The 20,598-nt window shown below is 42.1% G+C and overlaps 1 protein-coding gene across 1 annotated transcript in view; it reads left to right on the forward strand.

The window, feature by feature from the left end:
- GAK (cyclin G associated kinase) overlaps window positions 1-20,598 on the forward strand; it is a 175,941-nt gene that overhangs the window by 106,602 nt on the left and 48,741 nt on the right. The window contains exons 15-19 of the mRNA XM_077270235.1: window positions 1,430-1,563; window positions 10,198-10,392; window positions 11,394-11,511; window positions 19,511-19,590; window positions 19,951-20,144. Of these exons, the coding sequence (XP_077126350.1) occupies window positions 1,430-1,563; window positions 10,198-10,392; window positions 11,394-11,511; window positions 19,511-19,590; window positions 19,951-20,144 (721 nt within the window). The remainder of the gene's footprint in view (window positions 1-1,429; window positions 1,564-10,197; window positions 10,393-11,393; window positions 11,512-19,510; window positions 19,591-19,950; window positions 20,145-20,598) is intronic.

Consider the following 20,598-nt stretch of genomic DNA (forward strand, 5'->3'; position numbering starts at 1 on the left):
AAAACAAACAAACAGACGCCTGCCTCTTTCAGGACTATCCTCACCCTGAAAACACTAGTCTAGATCCTAAAAACCCATCCTTAGATGGAATCTATAAAATTGACCGGCCTATTTCCGGGCTGGTAAATGATCCTTCTAGACCTAAAGGATGCATATTATAACGTTCTAATCTACATAGAAGATCAGAAATTCGTAAGAGTGGCTATAGTCATAAATGGAAGGATCAGTCATTTCCAGTTCAGGTCTCTTCCCTTCGATTTATCAATGGCTCTACCAGTTTTTTACAAAAGTGATGGTGGAAATGACAGCTCATGTATGGAAACCAAACATCCTTCTAATTCGATACTTGGGCGATTTCCTGATTTATAGGCAAGACCTTTAATGCATCTGAGTTCTGAACTTGAAATAAAAAAAAAAATCAAATCTTTTTAGGCCTTCTGTTAGATGCGATAAACGAAATCTGTAACCTTCAATAGGAAAACCTAGAAAAGGTGTCAGATCAGGTGCTAAAGGCAATAAAGAATCCCCCATGACCCTCAGGAAGGCCATGTCATTGCTGGGGGTCTCTGACCTCTTGTGTTCCAGCGGTCCTGTGGGCTCAGTTGCATCAGAAAACTTCATCGGGAGATTTTAATAAGCGAAAAGGAGCTAAAAGGACATCTAGAAGGAAGCGTAACCCTTTCCTCGGTTACTGTCAAGTCTCTCCATTGGTGGGTAAATACAGAAGATATGTCAAAAGGAATTCCTTGGGATACTTACAGCATAGTGGATGGGATTTCTACAAATTCCATGTCCAATATTCTCTGTAACCCAACTGATGCAGCAGAGAGATCCTACACTTTTATTCTGGAGGTCTCCTGTCCTTGATGGGCAGATCCCTCTCTCAGGTCAGGTTTCACCTGTCATGGGTTCTGGAAAATACCATTACCTGTAAATAAATTAGTATGTCTTCTGTACTTCTTTAGATTCAGCTTTCTACATGTATTTGCCTTTCAGTGTTGAGAATAACCCTTTATTTCCTGTGCGTAAATGCACCATCAATTAAATTTCTATGGGACTACCGGGATATATTCAGCTTTGTTTCAGTCCCTTAGAAAGTTGTGACCACTGCTTTTTTTATTTTTCATACGGGGTATTTTAGAGCCCTGTTCTATGGTTTGGTGGGGGTGCCAGCAGAATGGATCAGGAAGTTATCACCATGTGAAGTGATGGCTTTCAATAATGAGGTTAAGGACTCCCTGCACAAGAACAGTATGTGGGCCAATAGTTATGCATGGATGACTTGGAACAATATACTTTTAGTAAAATCTAAGATTCATATTTTCCATTTATATTTTTTTTATTCGGTGTGTGTTCATTTATTACCTCTCAAAAAGACGCTCTAGTCATAAAATAGTGTCATATTTTGTACAAAATATTTGTTTCTTAGGATGGAAGAGCCGCATCGGCTGTTGTGGTTTGTTCTTTTTTGTGCTTCTGTCGCCTTTTTACCACTGCTGAAGCTGCTGTATATATGTTTAGCATGAAGAGGTGTCCGCCTGGTATCTGGCCTTCTCATAAAAGGTAAGTTTTCAATTGGTGCTTCAGATTCTCGCAGTTTTAATGTTGTCAGCCCCTTTAATGCTTGCATATGCTATGAGATCTGACCCTTGCGCTGCTCTTATCATGGTATGCACACATAATATGTAGCACAGAGGACATACTTGTAAAATGCACCAAAATTGAAACATTGTTTTTGTTAATATATTGATTGGTTCCATTGTAAACCTATAAACTGAACCAGTCACTTGATTCATACTGTCCAAACCAAGGACAGCATGAAATCAGAACCTGGCTACACAATGCAGCAGGTACATTTTTTTATCTGAAAATTCACAGAAAATATATTTTAAAAACGCAATGTTGCTCCATTTGATTGTCAGGTCTCCTCCCATGTGTGTATTTTTTGAGAGACAATAGTGCGGAGTGAAAACGGATTGGTCTCTTCTCTCCCTATGATCCCCGGCTTAATCTTCAAACTGTTTTCTATGAAATGATCCAGTCGTGCAGCCTGGCTCCAATTAACCCATTCCCAACCTTGGACGTATGGGACATTTCCTGGCTTTTTTGCACGTGATTGCCACCAGGTGTTCAGCGAACATCACAGCTGACACCCAACTCTCACTGCCAGGAGCAGTGCCCGCACTTCCCCTGGCAGTTTAGCCCCCAAAATCTGCTATTGATATCAATCGCAGCATTTAAAGGCAGGTAGAGGGAGGAGTACTCTCTCTGCCCTCAGTTCGACGCCCCCTCAACGTCATCGTGAAGGCCAGATCATTGCCATGGTAACCCAAGGTTGTCATCCAGGTCACCAGGATACGGCAAGCCCCTTCGACCATGCACAGAACATGATCTAAGGGGCTTATAGCAGTGCAGGACCGACAATTACATAGTATTGTAATGCGCTCACAGTGCTGAAAGTGAAAGTTCCATAGAGGGACTAAGTAAAAAAGTTAAGTAAAAAATATAACAATATTTTTAAAACGATCAAAAAGTAATAATAATTTTAAAAAAAAAGTATATATATTTTTTTCACGCTAGTTAACCCCTTAAGTGAACACAGTAAAAAAGGGGCAAAAAGCTATGCATTTTCATCATACTGCCTAACAAAAAGTGGAATAAAATGCAATCAAAAAACAAATGTAAATAAAAATGGTATCTCTAAAAACGTGATCTTGTCCCACAAAAAACGGAGCTGTATTTATTATGCTTTGTTTATATAGCGCTATCTTATTCCGCAGCGCTTTAAGACATTATCATCACTGTCCCCGATGGGGCTCACAATCTACCGTAAATTCCCTATCAATGTGTCTTTGGAGTGTGGGAGGAACCCGGAGAAAAGCCATGCAAACACGGGGAGAACATACAAACTCCTTGCAGATGTTGTCCTGGGTTGGATTTGAACCCAGGACCCCAGTGCTGCAGTGCTAACCACCGTGCTGCTCAAAGGCGACTTATCAGTGGAAGAATAAGTTGTAGCTCTCAGAATAGAGAGATTCAAAAATAATAATTTTATTATAAGTTTTTATTGTGTAAAAGCACCAAAACCTAAAAACATAAATTATGATCACTACACCCTTAGATGAATTCATTGATAGGTGTAGTTTGTAAAATGGGATCACTTATGAGGGAGGTTTCTGCTGTTCTGGCACCTCCCAGTGGGTTATGGCACATGCAAACCATAACAGTAAGGCCTCTTTCACACTCCCGTCTTTCTTTTTCCGTCACAATGTGTCGTTTTGTGGAAAAAAAATGGATCCAGCAAATGTTTCTGCTGGATCCGTTTTTTTTCTCATAGACTTGTATTAGTTATGGATTGTGATGAATGGCCTTCCGTTTCATCCGTCATGCACTGGATCCGTCATAAAATCGCTGTCCGTCAGGTGGAGAAAACTCACATAGAAACGTTTTTTGTGCACGTCGGAAAATTGCGCAGCGACGGATCCTGCACCGTCTGTCATTGGCTATATTGGAAGCCTACAAACACAGGATCCGTCGCTGACTGTGAAAAGCAGGAATCCAGCGACGGGCATGCGCTGAAGAATTTCCAGTCAGGGAAATTCTCTCTCGCTCTCTCTTTTTACTATTGATGCTGCCTATGCAGCATCAATAGTAAAAAGATATAATGTTAAAAATAATAAAAAAAATTTAAAAAATCTTGATATTCTCACCTTCCGGCGTCCTCTGTAGCGTTGGTGATCCTCGCGATATTCCCGTTCCCAGTAGTGCATTGCGAGAATGACCTGTGATGCTGTAGCAGTCTGTCGAGACCGCTACGTCATCGGGTCATTTCACAAGGCATTACTGGGAGCATTGGGAAGGCTGCGAGGGACGCGGGAAGGTGAGAATATGAAGATTTAACCCCTTCCCGACCCATGACGCCTATGTGGCGTCATGGAATGATCGCATCCCTGCAGATCGGGTGAAAGGGTTCATTCCTATTTTACCCGATCTGCAGGGAGAGGGGGAGTTGTACTTCAGCCTAGGGGGGGTGGCTTTGCCCCCACGTGGCTACGATCGCTCTGATTGGCTGTTGAAAGTGCAACAGCCAATCAGAGCAATTTGCAATATTTCACCTATGAAAATGGTGAAATATTGCAATCCAGCCATGGCCGATGCTGCAATAGCATCTGCCATGGCTGGAAATCATGTTCTGGCCCCCCCCACCACCCCCGATCTCCTCCCCAGTCCTCCGTTCTGTCCGGTACCCCCCTCCGTCCCCCTGTTCGCTCCCCCGTGCTCCTGTCCGCTCCCCCCGTCCTCCGATACCCCCCCCCTGTGCTCCGATCCACCCCCCCCACCACCCCCTCATACTTACCGATCCTCCCGAAGTCGGTCCGTCTTCTCCCTGGGCGCCGCCATCTTCCAAGATGGCGGGCGCATGCTCAGTGCGCCCGCCGAATCTGCCGGCTGGCAGATTCGTTACAAGTACATTTTGATCGCTGTGGTAGGTTCTACCACAGCGATCAAAATAAAAAAATAATAAATAAACCCCCCCCTTTATCACCCCCATAGGTAGGGACAATAATAAAATAAAGAAAATATATTTTTTTCTTTTTCCACTAGGGTTAGGGTTAGAACTAGGGTTAGAACTAGGGGTAGGGTTAGGGGTAGGGTTAGGGTTACGGGTAGGGTTAGGGGTAGGGTTATGGCATGTGCACACAGAGCGGATCGGCCGCGGATCCGCAGCGGATCCGCAGCGGATCGGCCGCGGATCCGCAGCGGATCCGCAGCGGATCGGCCGCGGATCCGCAGCGGATCCACAGCGGATCCGCAGCGGATCGGCCGCGGATCCGCAGCGGATCCGCAGCGGATCGGCCGCGGATCCGCAGCGGATTGGCCGCGGATCCGCAGCGGATTGGCCGCGGATCCGCAGCGGATTGGCCGCTGCGAATTCGAAGCAGTTTTCCATCAAGTTTACAGTACCATGTACACCTAAGGAAAACCAAATCCGCTGTGCCCATGGTGCGGAAAATTCCGTGCAGAAACGCTGCATTGTATTTTCCGCAGCATGTCAATTCTTTGTGCAGATTCCGCAGCGTTTTACACCTGTTCCTCAATAGGAATCCGCAGGTGAAATCCGCACAAAAAAACACTGGAAATCTGCTGTAAATCCGCAGGCAAAACGCAGTGCCTTTTACCTGCAGATTTTTCAAAAATCGTGCGGAAAAATCTCACACGAATCCGCAACGTGGGCACATAGCCTTAGGGTTAGGGTTGGAATTAGAGTTAGGGTTGGAATTAGGGCTAGGGTTTGAAATAGGGTTAAGATTAGGCTTGTGGTTAGGGTTACGGATAGGGTTAGGGGTGTGTTGGGGTTACAGTTGTGGTTAGGGTTGGGATTAGGGTTACGGTTGGGATTAGGGTTAGGATTAGGGTTGGAATTAGGGTTACGGTTGTGTTGCGGTTAGGGTTGTGGTTAGGGGTGTGTTGGGGTTAGGGTTGTGATTAGGGTTATGGCTACAGTTGGGATTAGGATTAGGGGTGTGTTGGGGTTAGTGTTGAAGTTAGAATTGAGGGGTTTCCACTGTTTAGGCACATCAGGGGTCTCCAAACGCAACATGGCGCCACCATTGATTCCAGCCAATCTTGCGTTCAAAAAGTCAAATGGTGCTCCCGCCCTTCCAAGCCCCGACGTGCGCCCAAACAGTGGTTTACCCCCACATTTGGGGTACCAGCGTACTCAGGACAAACTGGGCAACAACTGTTGGGGTCCAATTTCTCCTGTTACCCTTGCAAAAATAAAAAATTACTTGCTAAAACATAATTTTTGAGGAAAGAACAATTATTTTTTATTTTCACGGCTCTGCTTTATAAACTTCTGTGAAGCACTTGGGGGTTCAAAGTGCTCACCACACATCTAGATAAGTTCCTTTGGGGGTCTAGTTTCCAAAATGGGGTCACTTGTGGGGTGTTTCTATTGTTTAGGCACATCAGGGGCTCTGCAAATGCAATGTGACGCCCGCAGACCATTCCATCAGTCTGCATTTCAAATGTCACTACTTCCCTTCCGAGCCCTGTCGTGTGCCCAAACAGTGGTTTACCCCCACATATGGGGTATCAGCGTACTCACAACAAACTGGGCAACAAATATTGGGGTCCAAATTCTCCTGTTACCCTTGTGAAAATAAAAAATTGCTTGCTAAAACATCTTTTTTGAGGAAAGAAAAATGATTTTTTATTTTCACGGCTCTGCGTTGTAAACTTCTGTGAAGCACTTGGGGGTTGAACGTGCTCACCACACATCTAGATAAGTTCCTTGGGGGGTCTAGTTTCCAAAATGGGGTCACTTGTGGGGGGTTTCTACTGTTTAGGCATATCAGGGGCTCTACAAACGTAACATGATGCCCGCAGACTATTCCATCAAAGTCTGCATTCCAAAACGTCACTACTTCCCTTCCGAGCCCCGGCATGTGCCCAAACAGTGGCTTACCCCCACATATGGGGTATCAGCGTACTCAGGAGAAACTGGACAACAACTTTTGGGGTCCAATTTCTCCTGTTACTCTTGCAAAAATAAAAAATTCTGGGCTAAAAAAATATTTTTGAGGAAAGGAAACACATTTATTATTTTCACGGCTCTGCGTTATAAACTTCTGTGAAGCACTTGGGGGTTCAAAGTGCTCACCACACATCTAGATAAGTTCCCTTGGGGGTCTAGTTTCCAAAATGGAGTCATTTGTGGGGAGTTCCTACTGTTTAGGCACATCAGGGACTCTGCAAACGCAACCTGATGCCCGCAGAGCATTCCATCAAAGTCTGCATTTCAAAACGTTACTACTTCCCTTCCGAACCCCGACGTGTGCCAAAACAGTGGTTTACCCCCACATATGGGGTATCAGCGTACTCAGGAGAAACTGGACAACAACTTTTGGGGTCCAATTTCTCCTGTTACTCTTGCAAAAATAAAAAAATTCTGGGCTAAAAAATATTTTTGAGGGAAAGGAAACACATTTTTTATTTTCACGGCTCTGCGTTATAAACTTCTGTGAAGCACTTGGAGGTTCAAAGTGCTCACTACACATCTAGATAAGTTCCCTTGGGGGTCTAGTTTCCAAAATGGAGTCAATTGTGGGGAGTTCCTACTGTTTAGGCACATCAGGGGCTCTGCAAACGCAACCTGACGCCCGCAGAGCATTCCATCAAAGTCTGCATTTCAAAACGTCACTACTTCCCTTCCGAACCCCGACGTGTGCCAAAACAGTGGTTTACCCCCACATATGGGGTATCATCGTACTCAGGAGAAACTGGACAACAACTTTTGGGGTCCAATTTCTCCTATTACCCTTGGGAAAATAAAAAATTGTGGGCTAAAAAATCATTTTTGAGGAAAGAAAAATTATTTTTTTATTTTCACGGCTCTGCGTTATAAACTTCTGTGAAGCACCTGGGGGTTATAAGTGCTCACTATGCATCTAGATAAGTTCCTTGGGGGGTCTAGTTTCCAAAACGGGGTCACTTGTAGGGGAGCTCCAATGTTTAGGCACACAGGGGCTCTCCAAACGCGACATGGTGTCCGCTAACGATTGGAGCTAATTTTCCATTCAAAAAGTCAAATGGCACGCCTCCCCTTCCGAGCCTTGCCGTGCACCCAAACAGTGGTTTACCCCCACATATGAGGTATTGGCATACTCAGGAGAAATTGCCCAACAAATTTTAGGATCCATTTTATCCTGTTGCCCATGTGAAAATGAAAGAATTGAGGCTAAAAGAAATTTTGTGTGAAAAAAAAGTACTTTTTCATTTTTGCGGATCAATTTGTGAAGCACCTGGGGGTTTAAAGTGCTCACTATGCGTCTAGATGAGTTCCTTGGGGGGTCTAGTTTCCAAAATGGGGTCACTTGTGGAGGAGCTCCAATGTTTAGGCACACAGGGGCTTTCCAAACGCGACATGGTGTCCGCTAACGATGGAGATAATTTTTCATTCAAAAAGTCAAATGGCGCTCCTTCCCTTCCGAGCCTTACCATGTGCCCAAACAGTGGTTTACCCCCACATGTGAGGTATTGGTGTACTCAGGAGAAATTGCCCAACAAAATTTAGGATCCATTTTATCCTGTTGCCCATGTGAAAATGAAAAAATTGAGGCTAAAATAATTTTTTTGTGAAAAAAAAGTACTTTTTCATTTTTACGGATCAATTTGTGAAGCACCTGGGGGTTTAAAGTGCTCACTATGCTTCTAGATAAGTTCCTTGGGGGGTCTAGTTTCCAAAATGTGGTCACTTGTGGGGGAGCTCCAATGTTTAGGCACACGGGGGCTCTCCAAACGCGACATGGTGTCCGCTAAAGATTGGAGCCAATTTTTCATTCAAAAAGTCAAATGGCGCTCCTTCCCTTCCGAGCCCTGCCGTGCGCCCAAACAGTGGTTTACCCCCACATATGAGGTATCAGCGTACTCAGGACAAATTGGACAACAACGTTCGTGGTCCAGTTTCTCCTTTTACCCTTGGGAAAATAAAAAATTGTTGCTAAAAGATCATTTTTGTGACTAAAAAGTTAAATGTTCATTTTTTACTTCCATGTTGCTTCTGCTGCTGTTAAACACCTGAAGGGTTAATAAACTTCTTGAATGTGGTTTTGAGCACCTTGAGGGGTGCAGTTTTTAGAATGGTGTCACTTTTGGGTATTTTCAGCCATATAGAACCCTCAAACTGACTTCAAATGTGAGGTGGTCCCTAAAAAAAATGGTTTTGTAAATTTTGTTGTAAAAATGAGAAATCACTGGTCAAATTTTAACCCTTATAACTTCCTAGCAAAAAAAAAAATTTGTATCCAAAATTGTGCTGATGTAAAGTAGACATGTGGGAAATGTTATTTATTAACTATTTTGTGTCACATAACTCTCTGGTTTAACAGAATAAAAATTCAAAATGTGAAAATTGCGAAATTTTCAAAATTTTTGCCAAATTTCCGTTTTTTTCACAAATAAACTCAGAAATTATCGACCTAAATTTACCACTAACATGAAGCCCAATATGTCACGAAAAAACAATCTCAGAATCGCTAGGATCCGTTGAAGCGTTCCTGAGTTATTACCTCATAAAGGGACACTGGTCAGAATTGCAAAAAACGGCAAGGTCATGAAGGGGTTAAAAAAAAAATAAAAAAAAAAAATTTTTTTTTAACATTATATCTTTTTTAGTGATGAGCGCGTGTACTCGTTGCTCGGGTGACCTCCGAGTATTTGTTAGTGCTCGGAGATTTAGTTTTTATCCCGGCACCTGAATGATTTATAGCTACTAGCCTGCTTGATTACATGTGGGGATTCCCTAGCAACCAGGCAACCCCCACATGTACTCAGCCTGGCTAGTGGCTGTAAATCATTCAGCTGCAGTGATGAAAACTAAATCTCCGAGCAGTCATAAATACTCGGAGGTCACCCGAGCAACGAGTGCACTCACTCATCACTAATCTTTTTACTATTGATGCTGCATATTCAGCATCAATAGTAAAAAGTTGGTCACACTTGTCAAACACAGATCGCTTGGAAAACGCTATGGATCCGTCAAAAAAACTGATCCAGTGCATCCATTTTTTACAATCTGCACAGAATCCGTCTTTTCAACATTTTGACGGATTGTGACTGATTGTAAAAAACGGAAGTGTGAAAGAGGCCTAAATCTGCACTATAGTATGGCGCTCAATCCCTTCTGAGCTTCGCACTGTGTTTGAAAAGTAGCTCCTGATTACATGTAGAATATTGGCGCACTCGAGAGAGTGCACAACAAGCTGAGGTCCATTTTTTTCTATTAGCCCTTATAAAAATTATAACAACATTTTAGTAGTAAAAATGTAACTTATTCTTTCTTCACTGCACAATGGTATAAACATTGTGAGGCACATGTAGTATCAATATGATCACTGCACCCTAGATAAATTAATTGAGTGGTGTAGTTTGTAAAATGATGTCACTTATGAGGGATTCTGCTGTTCTAGCACCTCAGGGCCTCTACCAATTGGGACATGGCACCTTCAAACCAGTGCAGCAAAATAGTACAAGTACAATAGTTTTCGTGCTTATCCGAAGCTATTCGCTCATCCCTAGTGTTTATGACCCTAGCACTCTTGCCGAGCATGCCTTTTGTAAACCTTGAATGTATATACGGTAATCAGTTTCCTAGTAAGATGCTAGAAACAGATCTGTTATTTCCTCTTCCAGGTACATAGAGTACATGTGTGATATGATGGCAGAGGAGCCCATAATTCCACATAGCAAGCCAATTGTAATCAAGGCCATAGCTATGACTCCTGTGCCGCTGTTCAGCAAACTGCGCAATGGCTGCCGGCCTTTCTGTGAAGTGTACGTTGGTGACGAAAGAGTGGCCACTACATCTCAAGAATATGATAAAATGAGGTCTGTACAGTATGTTATGTGTCTATAGTGAGGATGTACAGTGCAGCAGTAAGAACAATAGCAGTGGTGATCCTTGTGGAAGCCTTATTTCTTGGACTTCCCTTTTCAGTCATGTAGGGTTTGTCTAGTGTTGCATTTTTGTTCTGGAACATGCTGTAACTGAATGGAGCGACTACAGTCCATAGCCGCACTACATAGCCATTCATTCAGAAGGAAACGACAGAGTATTTTGTACCCTACAAGTCAACACATTTCCAGAAACACTACCTATCTAGTCTCGTCAAGGGAGAGGCATTAAAAAAGCACAAATATGCGCTATTGATTTATTAATTTTTGTTCTCTTCTCCTAGGAAAGGTTTCTGTCAGTGTAACATTTTAATTCTGTGGTGATTAACCTACCTAGACAAGTGTGACTTGCTAATTATAGCAATTAGGGAACTTAGAATAATTACATTTCCTTTTGGTTATTTTTTATTTTCCCCTCTAAGAAATCTTTTAAGTATCTGTTAGGCAGATGCCGATCCTTTACTCTTTCATACATGTGCAGGCATACATGTGTGATCAATGGGGGAGGGGAGTAATCACGTATCAGACAATAACCCCTTTTTCCCATTGACATCTACTGGTGTCGACCCCATTCAGTTGGTGGTCAAATTCCGTGAATTCAGCCAAGCTTCCATGCTGCCAGTGTCTGTATGTGTGTGAACAGTACAGACTGGAGACGCGAAGCGCTGAGATTTTTCTTCTTCTGATTTATTTTATTGCCCATTCATAGCCATTCTACTCCATTTTCTGTTGCTAAGATTATGAAAAACAGACCTTGAATGAGAAACCTTTATTCTGGAAAAGTGCTGAAAATGCATAATACTGTGGTAACCGGTTAATTCTTCATTCTGACAATTCGCTTCCAATGTAGGCAATTGCTTGTCTTTGTCACATATCTGACTGGCTTACTACTTGTGGCTACTAAGCTTTTTCTCCACGTTATTTCCAATATACAGAGACTTCAGAACTGAAGATGGCAAAGCTGAAATTCCTTTAGATGTGACTGTGCAAGGCGATGTTTTAATTGTCATCTACCATGCTAGATCTACGCTAGGGGGAAGATTACAAGCAAAGGTAATGATTACTTACATTATTGGCTACCATGCACATATTTGTTTAATAATAATCTTTATTTTTATATAGCGCTAACATATTCCACAGCGCTTTACAGTTCTAAGTGTGCAGGCATTCTTTGTGCCAGGGGCCCCATCATTTCTCAATTGTGTGATGTAAATGTACAATGATTTAGTAACAAAATTCATAACCAGCCAGACTAATCTACTCTCCAGCTATGGACCCTCTAAGGCTGTACTCCTAGCTTCTATTTCTTCCCACCCTCCTAAACTACTGCTACCGTCTCTGCTAGCCTCTTCATTATCAAACTTGATTCAATTTCCTGAGATGAAAAATGTCATTATTAACCTCTGGTCCATTGAGCTGTCAATCAAAGCGCCAGGGTGTACTTACATCCGCAGCTCACTGGGTATTGTAGTGATAATTGAAGCCACTCCGTGCACGCCTCTCTGACTGAAAGCTGGTGACTCCTGGGAGGAATAAAGTCTATTTCCTTCCGGTGACCATGCTTTCAATTAAGCGACCAGGCTGCACTGGAACACCGTTAACCTGCAGGTTAACACCAAATCTGCATATTCATACATTTAGGGACATGACCGGTTCCCTTTGACATGAGAAAATGAACTAAATCGCTCATTTTTAGGTCCAGTGTATTCGGCAGTCGTGAAATTTATCTCTTGGGGGCCCCGATTCATTAAGACTTGCTTTGTACACACCACTCTTAATGAAGGGGTGTGGTGTATATGGTGTAACGTTATGGAACTGTAATATTTTACCATGATCTAGTGCTTTCCCAGAATGCAAAACATAGCTGTATTAGCTAAGGTGAAATACACAAATTATATTGTACAACTATGTAACAGATGTGATCATGCGGCCTTATCACCACGCAGTGATTGTTGGTTATTTATCCCATCTCCTACTCATTCAGGCTTTATTACACTTCCTAGGATCATATTATTCTGCTTTATTTTGGATTGATAGCTGCGATCCGATGTCTTATTCCAGAGAGATCCACATTTTTTTTCAATTTAGGTAAGCTGTTAAGATCAATGGGCCAGACACACATCTACCTATCAATCTGCCTCTAGAGCTTCTAATAACCCCTTAACGACTGCCAATAAGCATTAAAACGGCGGTCGTTAAGGGGCTTTATTCCCTCAACACCATTTTAATATGGCGATTGGGTATAAGTAAATGGCACCCCCCATACGGACGAAATTCCTGTGGGTGACAGCTGAACAAGACAGCTGACACCCTACGGTATCGGCCCAAGCCGGTTTTAAACCGATCGGGGCTTATTAACCCCTTTAAATAAAGCTGCCAATTGTGACATCAGTGTCTAAGTGGTTAAAAGGGGGTTAAAAGACACCCTTTGACAGGATCATGGGTGCCGATCATTGCCATGGTACCTTAAGGTCATCTGATGACCCCAGGGTTTGGTGGCCTGTTACATCTCACTGACTCATTCTAAGGCCAAGTTCACACACTCAGTATTTGGTCAATTTTTTATTTGTAAGCCAAAACCAGGAGTGGGTGATAAATGCAGAAGTGGTGCATATGTTTCTATTATACTTTTCCTCTGATTGTTCCACTCCTGATTGTGGCTTACAAATACTGATGTAAAATACTGACCAAATACTGAATGTGTGAAAGTGGCCTCACAGGGTGAGTCAGGGAGACCCTAACAGGTCTCTGGCACTGCAGTATAAGAGTACTGTGATGCTATGCATGAGACCAGCGATCAAAAGAAGAAAAATTTATGTCCCTATGGGACTTAGTAAAAAAAGAAAAAAAAAAGAGTTGAATCAAATATGTAAAAAAAAAAAAAAAAACACACAAAATGCGCATAAATCGCTAAAAGCTGATTCGCCACCAAAAATGCAGCCTATGTAATGAAAAAAAAAGGACACACACTTTGTATATCTGTGTCTGGAATGACCCGATCTATACAATGTGTACTTAATTTATTCCAAACGGTAAACAAAAATGTTGCTTTTTCATCATACTGTCACAAAAAAATTGAATAAATAGCAATCAAAAGTTATATGTAGAAAAAAATGTATACTAGTGAGAACGCCAAATTGTTCAGCAAAATACTAGTTCTAATGTGACTCATTCAGCAAAAAATAGTTTGTAAAATATAGTTTTTTTGTCTGTAAAAGTAGCCAAGCATAAAAAGAACTATATAAATCTGGTATCACTGTAATCGTACTGACCCGAGTCGATCTTCTCACGTTTACCACACTGGTGATCAGCTTTAAAAATAATTAAAACAATAAGGGAGTTGCTGGTTTTTGTGCATTCTGCATCTGAAAAATCTGAATGAAAAAGTGATAAAAAAGCATTGTGCCCCTAAATGGTACCGAAAAATTTCCAATTCCTCGCACAAAAAATAAACCTTCGTACAGCTCTGTTCACAAAAAAAAAAGATAGCTCTCATGTTGATTAAATGTATTTTTTTTAATATACGGTATATAAAAAAGCATTTTTACTGTGTGATAGCAGTAAAACATTAAAAATATATATAAATCTGGTGTCACTGTAATCGCACTGACCTGAAGAATAAAGTCGTCTAATCACTTATACCGTATGGTTAACCGCACAAAAATGAAAATAAGAACTATTCTTGTACTGCTGTCTATTTGTTCATTCTGCCTTCCAAAAATTGGAATAAAGCTCGGGTCACATTTATCCTTCGCTCTCCGTTGAGCGCTTTCATCTGGTTTTCCCCAAAAAATCCAAAAACCGTGATTCAAACAAAACAGCCCAACTGATCCACTCCGTTATGAGGCAGATGGAGTCGCTTTGGTCTCTGTTCCAGGGATGTAACATTATTTTATGTGTATTTTTAATGCACAAGTGTGGATAATCACGATTCTGTGCATGCCTAAAAGGTGGACACCACCAGAACAGATGCCAAAAAGGAGTCTAAAGTGTCTCCATCTAACACATTATAGTGAGTTGTTCCGTTGGGGGTTTCATCCGAATCACATTTTTGTTGAATTTACATGGAAGCCCCAACGTAAGTGCTCCGCATAGAACAAAAGAATGTGATCCCAGCCTTATTCTGGAAGCGATAAAAAAAATATTATGTACCCCAAAATGTTACCAATAAAAAAACTAATTTATCCCGTGCAAAACCAGCCCCCATTGAGTTCCAACATCTGTCCCTGGAAGTATAGGGGGTTCCCACATTACTGGTAAAACAAAGACTCTGGAAAAGCAACACAGCTCCCACCCCCTTAAAAAATAAATAAATCCATGGAAATCTGTGCTCACGAATTGAAATTCCCCCTCCTTTTGAGCCCCACTGTGCCTTAATCGCAGTATGCGGGCACATGTTTGGCATTATTGTAGGGGGGAGAGCTAAATTAGCAATTTATGGGCTGCATGTCCCCAGCAGCACAACTTGGGCACAATGTATAGGGGCGATACAATATAGGAGGGCACTAGACTGCATGGTGGCATGGCACAATGTATGTTCACTAAAGTGGCATCGTTGCAATTCATCAGAATAAAGCACGGTGTGGATGCTACAAAACAGTCACTGCCACTGCAGCCATAGATGAATTGACTGAATAGTGTAGTTTATAGATTATGGTCACTTTTTTGATGTTTTTCTACTGTTCTGGCAACTAAGAGGCTCAGCAAATGTCGCCCGTAAACTATTCTACCAAATCTGTGCTCCAAAAGCCAAATAGCGCTCCTTCCTTCTCAGCCCTGACGTGGTCTAACAGTAGTTTCTGGCGACATGTGGGACATCACTAAGTTGAGGAGAAATTATTCAATAAATTGTTGGGTCCAGTTTCGCCTATTAACCTTTGTGTACCTGACAGATTTTTAGCAAAAGAATTACATTTTTACCACTAAAATGTTATATTTCCACTTCCCAATGTTGCAAAATTCTGTAAGGTACCTTCAAAATACTTTCTACACCCCCAGATGAAATCATTAAGCAGTGAAATTTCTAATATGGGGGTCACTTGTGGGGGTTTCTACTGTTCTGGCACCTCAGGTGCTCAGCAAATGGAGCCCACCATCTATTCAAAGGGAATCTGCATTCTAAAAGCCTAGTAGTGCTCCCTTCCCATCCAATCCCTGCCGTGTGCTTAAACAGTAGTGTACAACCACATATGTAGTACTGCCACTTTCAGTAAAACTTGCATAGCAAATTATGGGGTCCATTATCTCCTATTGCCCCTCGTGGAAAATATAAATTTGATGCTAAACAGTATTTCCGTGAAAAAAAAAAAAAATGTTTTTGTTTTCACATATAAATGTTCTAAAGTATCATGAATAACCTGTAGGTTAAAAATTCTCAGTACACCCCTATATGAATTCCTTGAGGGGTCTAGTCTCCAAAATGGGGTAACTTTTGGGGGGTTTCTGCTGTTTTGGCATGTCAGGGGCGCTGTAAATGCAACATGGCAATCACAATCTATTCCAGACAAACTTATGGTCCAAAAATAAGATAGCACTCTTGCTTTTCTGAGCCCTCCCATGTGCCCAAACAGCAGTTTTTGTCCTCATATGGGGTGGTATCGTGTTAGGAAGAAATTGCGTAACAAATTATGGGGTCTATTTTCTCCTATTATTCATTGTGAAAATGCAAATTTGGGTTTAAAAAAACTTTTTAGGAGAAAAATTTTTATTCTTTTGTTTAGGCACCTTAGGGGTCCTACAAATGTGACATTTCCGTTAAATTTGTGTTCCAAAATTCAAATTGTGCTCCTTAGCTTCTGAGCTCTGCCGTTTGTCCAGATGGCCCACATGTGGTTAGAAACCTTTTAACAGCACACTTCGTAGAAGCATGGTAACAAATTAACCCAAGCAATGAGTACACTCGCTCATCACCACTCCTTACATTGGCATGCCATAGCCAGTATGGTGAAATATTAGCTCTTAAGCCTCTCACCTAGCCAAATCAGTTCTCATACTTCGGACTGATGAGGGGCAACACCCCGAAACATCATGTCTGACCTATAACTTGTAGGATCGCTACTTCCAATAGTTGGCATTATAGAGTTCAAGTAGTCTTCCTCTCTGAAGAGGCAATTTGCACATTGGAAAAAGAAATTGCTGGTCCACTTTTAACCATTTTAACATCCTAACAAAATAAAATGTTTGAAAAATGATGTAGATGTAAAGTAGTCATACGGGAAATGTTAATTATTGTGTACAGCATGACTAGCTGCTGTAAGGATATCAAAATTTTAAGTTTTAAAATTGCTAATTTTTCACATTTTCTCCAAAATTCAGAGATTTTCACAAACGCAAAACATATCAACCTAAATTTACCACTATCATAAAGTACAATGTGTCACAAAAAACATTCTGCAAATGACTGGGATACATTGAAGCATTTCAGAGTTTTTATCACATGAAGTGACGATCAGATTTCTCAAATTTGGCTTGATCGTTAAGGTCAAAATCGGCTTAGTATCTAAGGGCTTAAATGAAATGTGTCAGGCTATGTGCCCACGTTGCGGATTTTTGTGCAGATTTTTCCTCATCGTTTTTGAAAAATCCGCAGGTAAAACGCACTGCGGATTTACCGCGGATTTCCTGCGTTTTTTGTGCGGATTTCACCTGCGGATTCCTATTGAGGAGCAGGTGTAAAACGCTGCGGAATCCGCACAAAGAATTGACATGCTGCGGAAAATAAACCGCAGCGTTTCTGCGCTGTATTTTCCGCACCATGGGCACTGCAGATTTGGTTTTTCATAGGTTTACATGGTACTGTAAACCGCATGAAAAACTGCTGCGAATCCGCAGCATCCAATCCGCTGCGGATCCGCAGCCAAATCCGCAACGTGTGCACATAGCCTTAACAGTGTGAATCCTCTAATGACTGACAGTCTGCTCTCTTGATCTTGCTGCAGAGCTGAGTGTGATTATAACTACCATAGTACACCTGAACCTTTTCTCATTAAAAAAAAAAAATACAATCTACAGCTGCAGTTGTTTTCTCATAGTGCTTGAGTGTCCATCTCCCAGGCAGTCAGTGTGTTGGTGGGATGGCAGTACAGCAGAGCTGACAGCACTGAGAGGTTATTTGCTTCTGCAAATGTGTTTGTAATGAGACGATTTTTCGCTCTGTTGTACTGTCAGTTGTAATTACTCACATCTCCGCAGTGCGATGAGGGTAGCAAGTATCAGTTATTGCATGTCTCACACTGTTAAGACCTTCTTTCACTTAAAATAAGCTTTCGATGCAGATTCTCAGGGTGATTAGTGTTCAGCCCATAGACCTAAACAGCTCATTTACGTATTAAGTAAAACATGGATTACCTTAGAGTAAGGGTACCGTCTCACAGTGGCACTTTTGTCGCTACGACGGTACGATCCGTGACGTTCCAGCGATATCCATACGATATCGCTGTGTCTGACACGCAGCAGCGATCAGGGACCCTGCTGAGAATCATACGTCGTAGCAGATCGTTTGGAACTTTCTTTCGTCGCTGGATCTCCCGCTGTCATCGTTGGATCGGTGTGTGTGATGTCACCGCTGTGATCTGCTTTCACTTTACGGCCGGGAGTCAGTCAGTGCGGGAAGCAGACGGCAAGGGACCTGACGAACACCGGAATGTGAGTATATACTGTTTGTTTTTTTTTTTACATTTACGACGGTAACCAGGGTAAACATCGGGTTACTAAGCGCGGCCCTGCGCTTAGTAACTCGATGTTTACCCTGGTTACCCGGGGACCTCGGCATCGTTGGTCGCTGGAGAGCTGTCTGTGTGACAGCTCCCCAGCGACCACACAACGACTTACCAACGATCACGGCCAGGTCGTATCGCTGGTCGTGATCGTTGGTAAATCGTTTTGTGAGACTTTACCCGTAGTTGTTGAATTTCAGATCTCAAGGTAGCTTTCTTATCAATTTTTTGAGTCCTGGATGCCAATATAGATGGCTTAGGAGGGTTGATTGTCCTTTCTTCTAGCGTAGCATAAAATGCAACTGTTATTAGATTAAGAAACCACAGACGGCATGAATCAGCCTGCCTCGGTTTCTGCAGCCAGTTATGTGTTACTGTGACTCGCTGTGCAGTATCTGAGAAAACATAATTTGAAAAGCCTGTCTGGGACCATAGAGAGAGACCTTACTAGTCCCAAAGACGTCTCTGGCTGGTATCTCTCTACTCCATTACAGTTGATTGACAGGTCTTTCCCTATGTATAAATATGGTAGAGACCTCTGAATCTGTTTTCTCTGAAATGCCGTGGCACAGACGTTCAGCCACGCCCTGAATAATGTTTCCTGTCATTTTCACAGCATAGATTTGTCAGGTTCCTTTTAAATATTTTTGGTGAGAGTCTGACTCCAATCACCCTTCTTACCAGACCTACGAAGCTGCAATTCACCTGCTAAATGGAATGTGACTGTACTGTGATACCAAGCACATCCACTGCCAAATGTATGTCACTGTGTCTGTGAAAATGGGACATGGTTACTGGTGATGAGGTGTTATCCAAACATGCTCGAGTGCTAATAGAGCATCTTCGACATGCTCTAATACTATGTTTGAGACACCGTGGCTACTCGTCTCACGGCTGTTCGACAGCAGCAACATATGCAGGGACTCTGTTTGTTAGACAATCCCTGCATGTGTTACCGCTGTCGGAACAGCCGTGAGACATGCAGCCGTGGCGACTCACACATGGTGTTAGAGCACGCAGAAAATGCTCTATTAGCACTCGAGCATGCTCGGATAACTCTTTAAGCAAGCAAACTCGCTCATCACTAATGGATACTCCAGGTCCCTATAGTTTAGTTGATTAATAGGGATATTGGGAGTCCAGCTCATACCAATCTGGCATAAATGGCTTATTTTTAAGGTAGGCCATCAGTCCCTTAAAAAAAACCAAACCTTTAAATTGCCTACAGAAATCCAGGTATTATTGACTGTGCTAGTTAAAATTAAAACATGACAAATTTCCAATGGTTTTCTATAATTATTTTCACAATACATGTTCGATTATTATTTCTCTTTTAGATGACTTCAATGAAGATGTTCCAGATACAGTTTCACACTGGATTTGTACCTCGAAATGCCACAACTGTGAAGTTTGCAAAGTATGTACCGTAGTTTAGTTAGCTATGGAAATTAACATCCAAGCTCTTACTAGGAGTTGAATGCATTGTGAAAGTGGTGCAGCTGTCTTCTGCTAAGAGTCATGTACTGCTTAAATATTTCCTATATTAACTTTGTTCATGCACTCCTGACCCTTCTCTCTGCAGACTGCCTCATTTCCTGTTATTTTGTTCGTTTTTGTGCCCAAAGCACTGTCTACGTGTGCATGTTTTCAGATCTGTACTATTGTATTATGCTTGGAGTAGGACAAGTGACTACATTTATCTGCAGAAGCAGTTACCAAACAGAACAATATGATAAACGCAGAGCTTTTCTCAATTTCCACCTCACCATCATTGTAGGTATGATCTGGATGCCTGTGACATACAAGAAAAATACCCTGATTTATTTCAAGTGAACTTGGAGGTGGAGGTCTCTCCACGTGACAGGCCGGCAAACATCACTCCACCCTGGGAAAACCTTAACACCAAGCGGTTGACTCCTAAGATTCTCTTTTCAAGCCGAGAAGAACAACAGGAAATGCTGTCAAAATTTGGTAACCTTTTCACTTGAGCTTTAGGTTGGGAACTAGAGGGAGGGAGGGACATTTGGGACTTCAGATTCATGGTCATAAATCTTGATGCCTAGATTTAAGAGCTCTGAAAGAAGTTCTCAGATATTGAATTTGTAGAATTTATCTTCTGGTCATCTTGTAACAAGTTATCCCTTCTCTACATTAATCACCTATCCACAGTGTAGATTCTTAGTGGTCTAACTGCTAGGACATCTATCAGTCAAGAAACTGGAGATACCCAAGTCCCCCTTGTGAGTGTAGCATGACCACCATAGTCTCTTAGAAATGAATGGAGCAATAGTCATGCTCGCGCTCTACAATGTCATTCATGTGGGTCTTTGGGACCCTCGATTTCTTGATCACTCATGTTCCTAGAAACCCCCCAGCAGTCATCCATTAATTGTCTATCCTGTACATAGCTGATAAATATATTTAA

Source organism: Ranitomeya variabilis, chromosome 1, assembly GCF_051348905.1.
Source record: "Ranitomeya variabilis isolate aRanVar5 chromosome 1, aRanVar5.hap1, whole genome shotgun sequence".
In the NCBI taxonomy this organism is placed as follows: Eukaryota; Metazoa; Chordata; class Amphibia; order Anura; family Dendrobatidae; genus Ranitomeya; species Ranitomeya variabilis.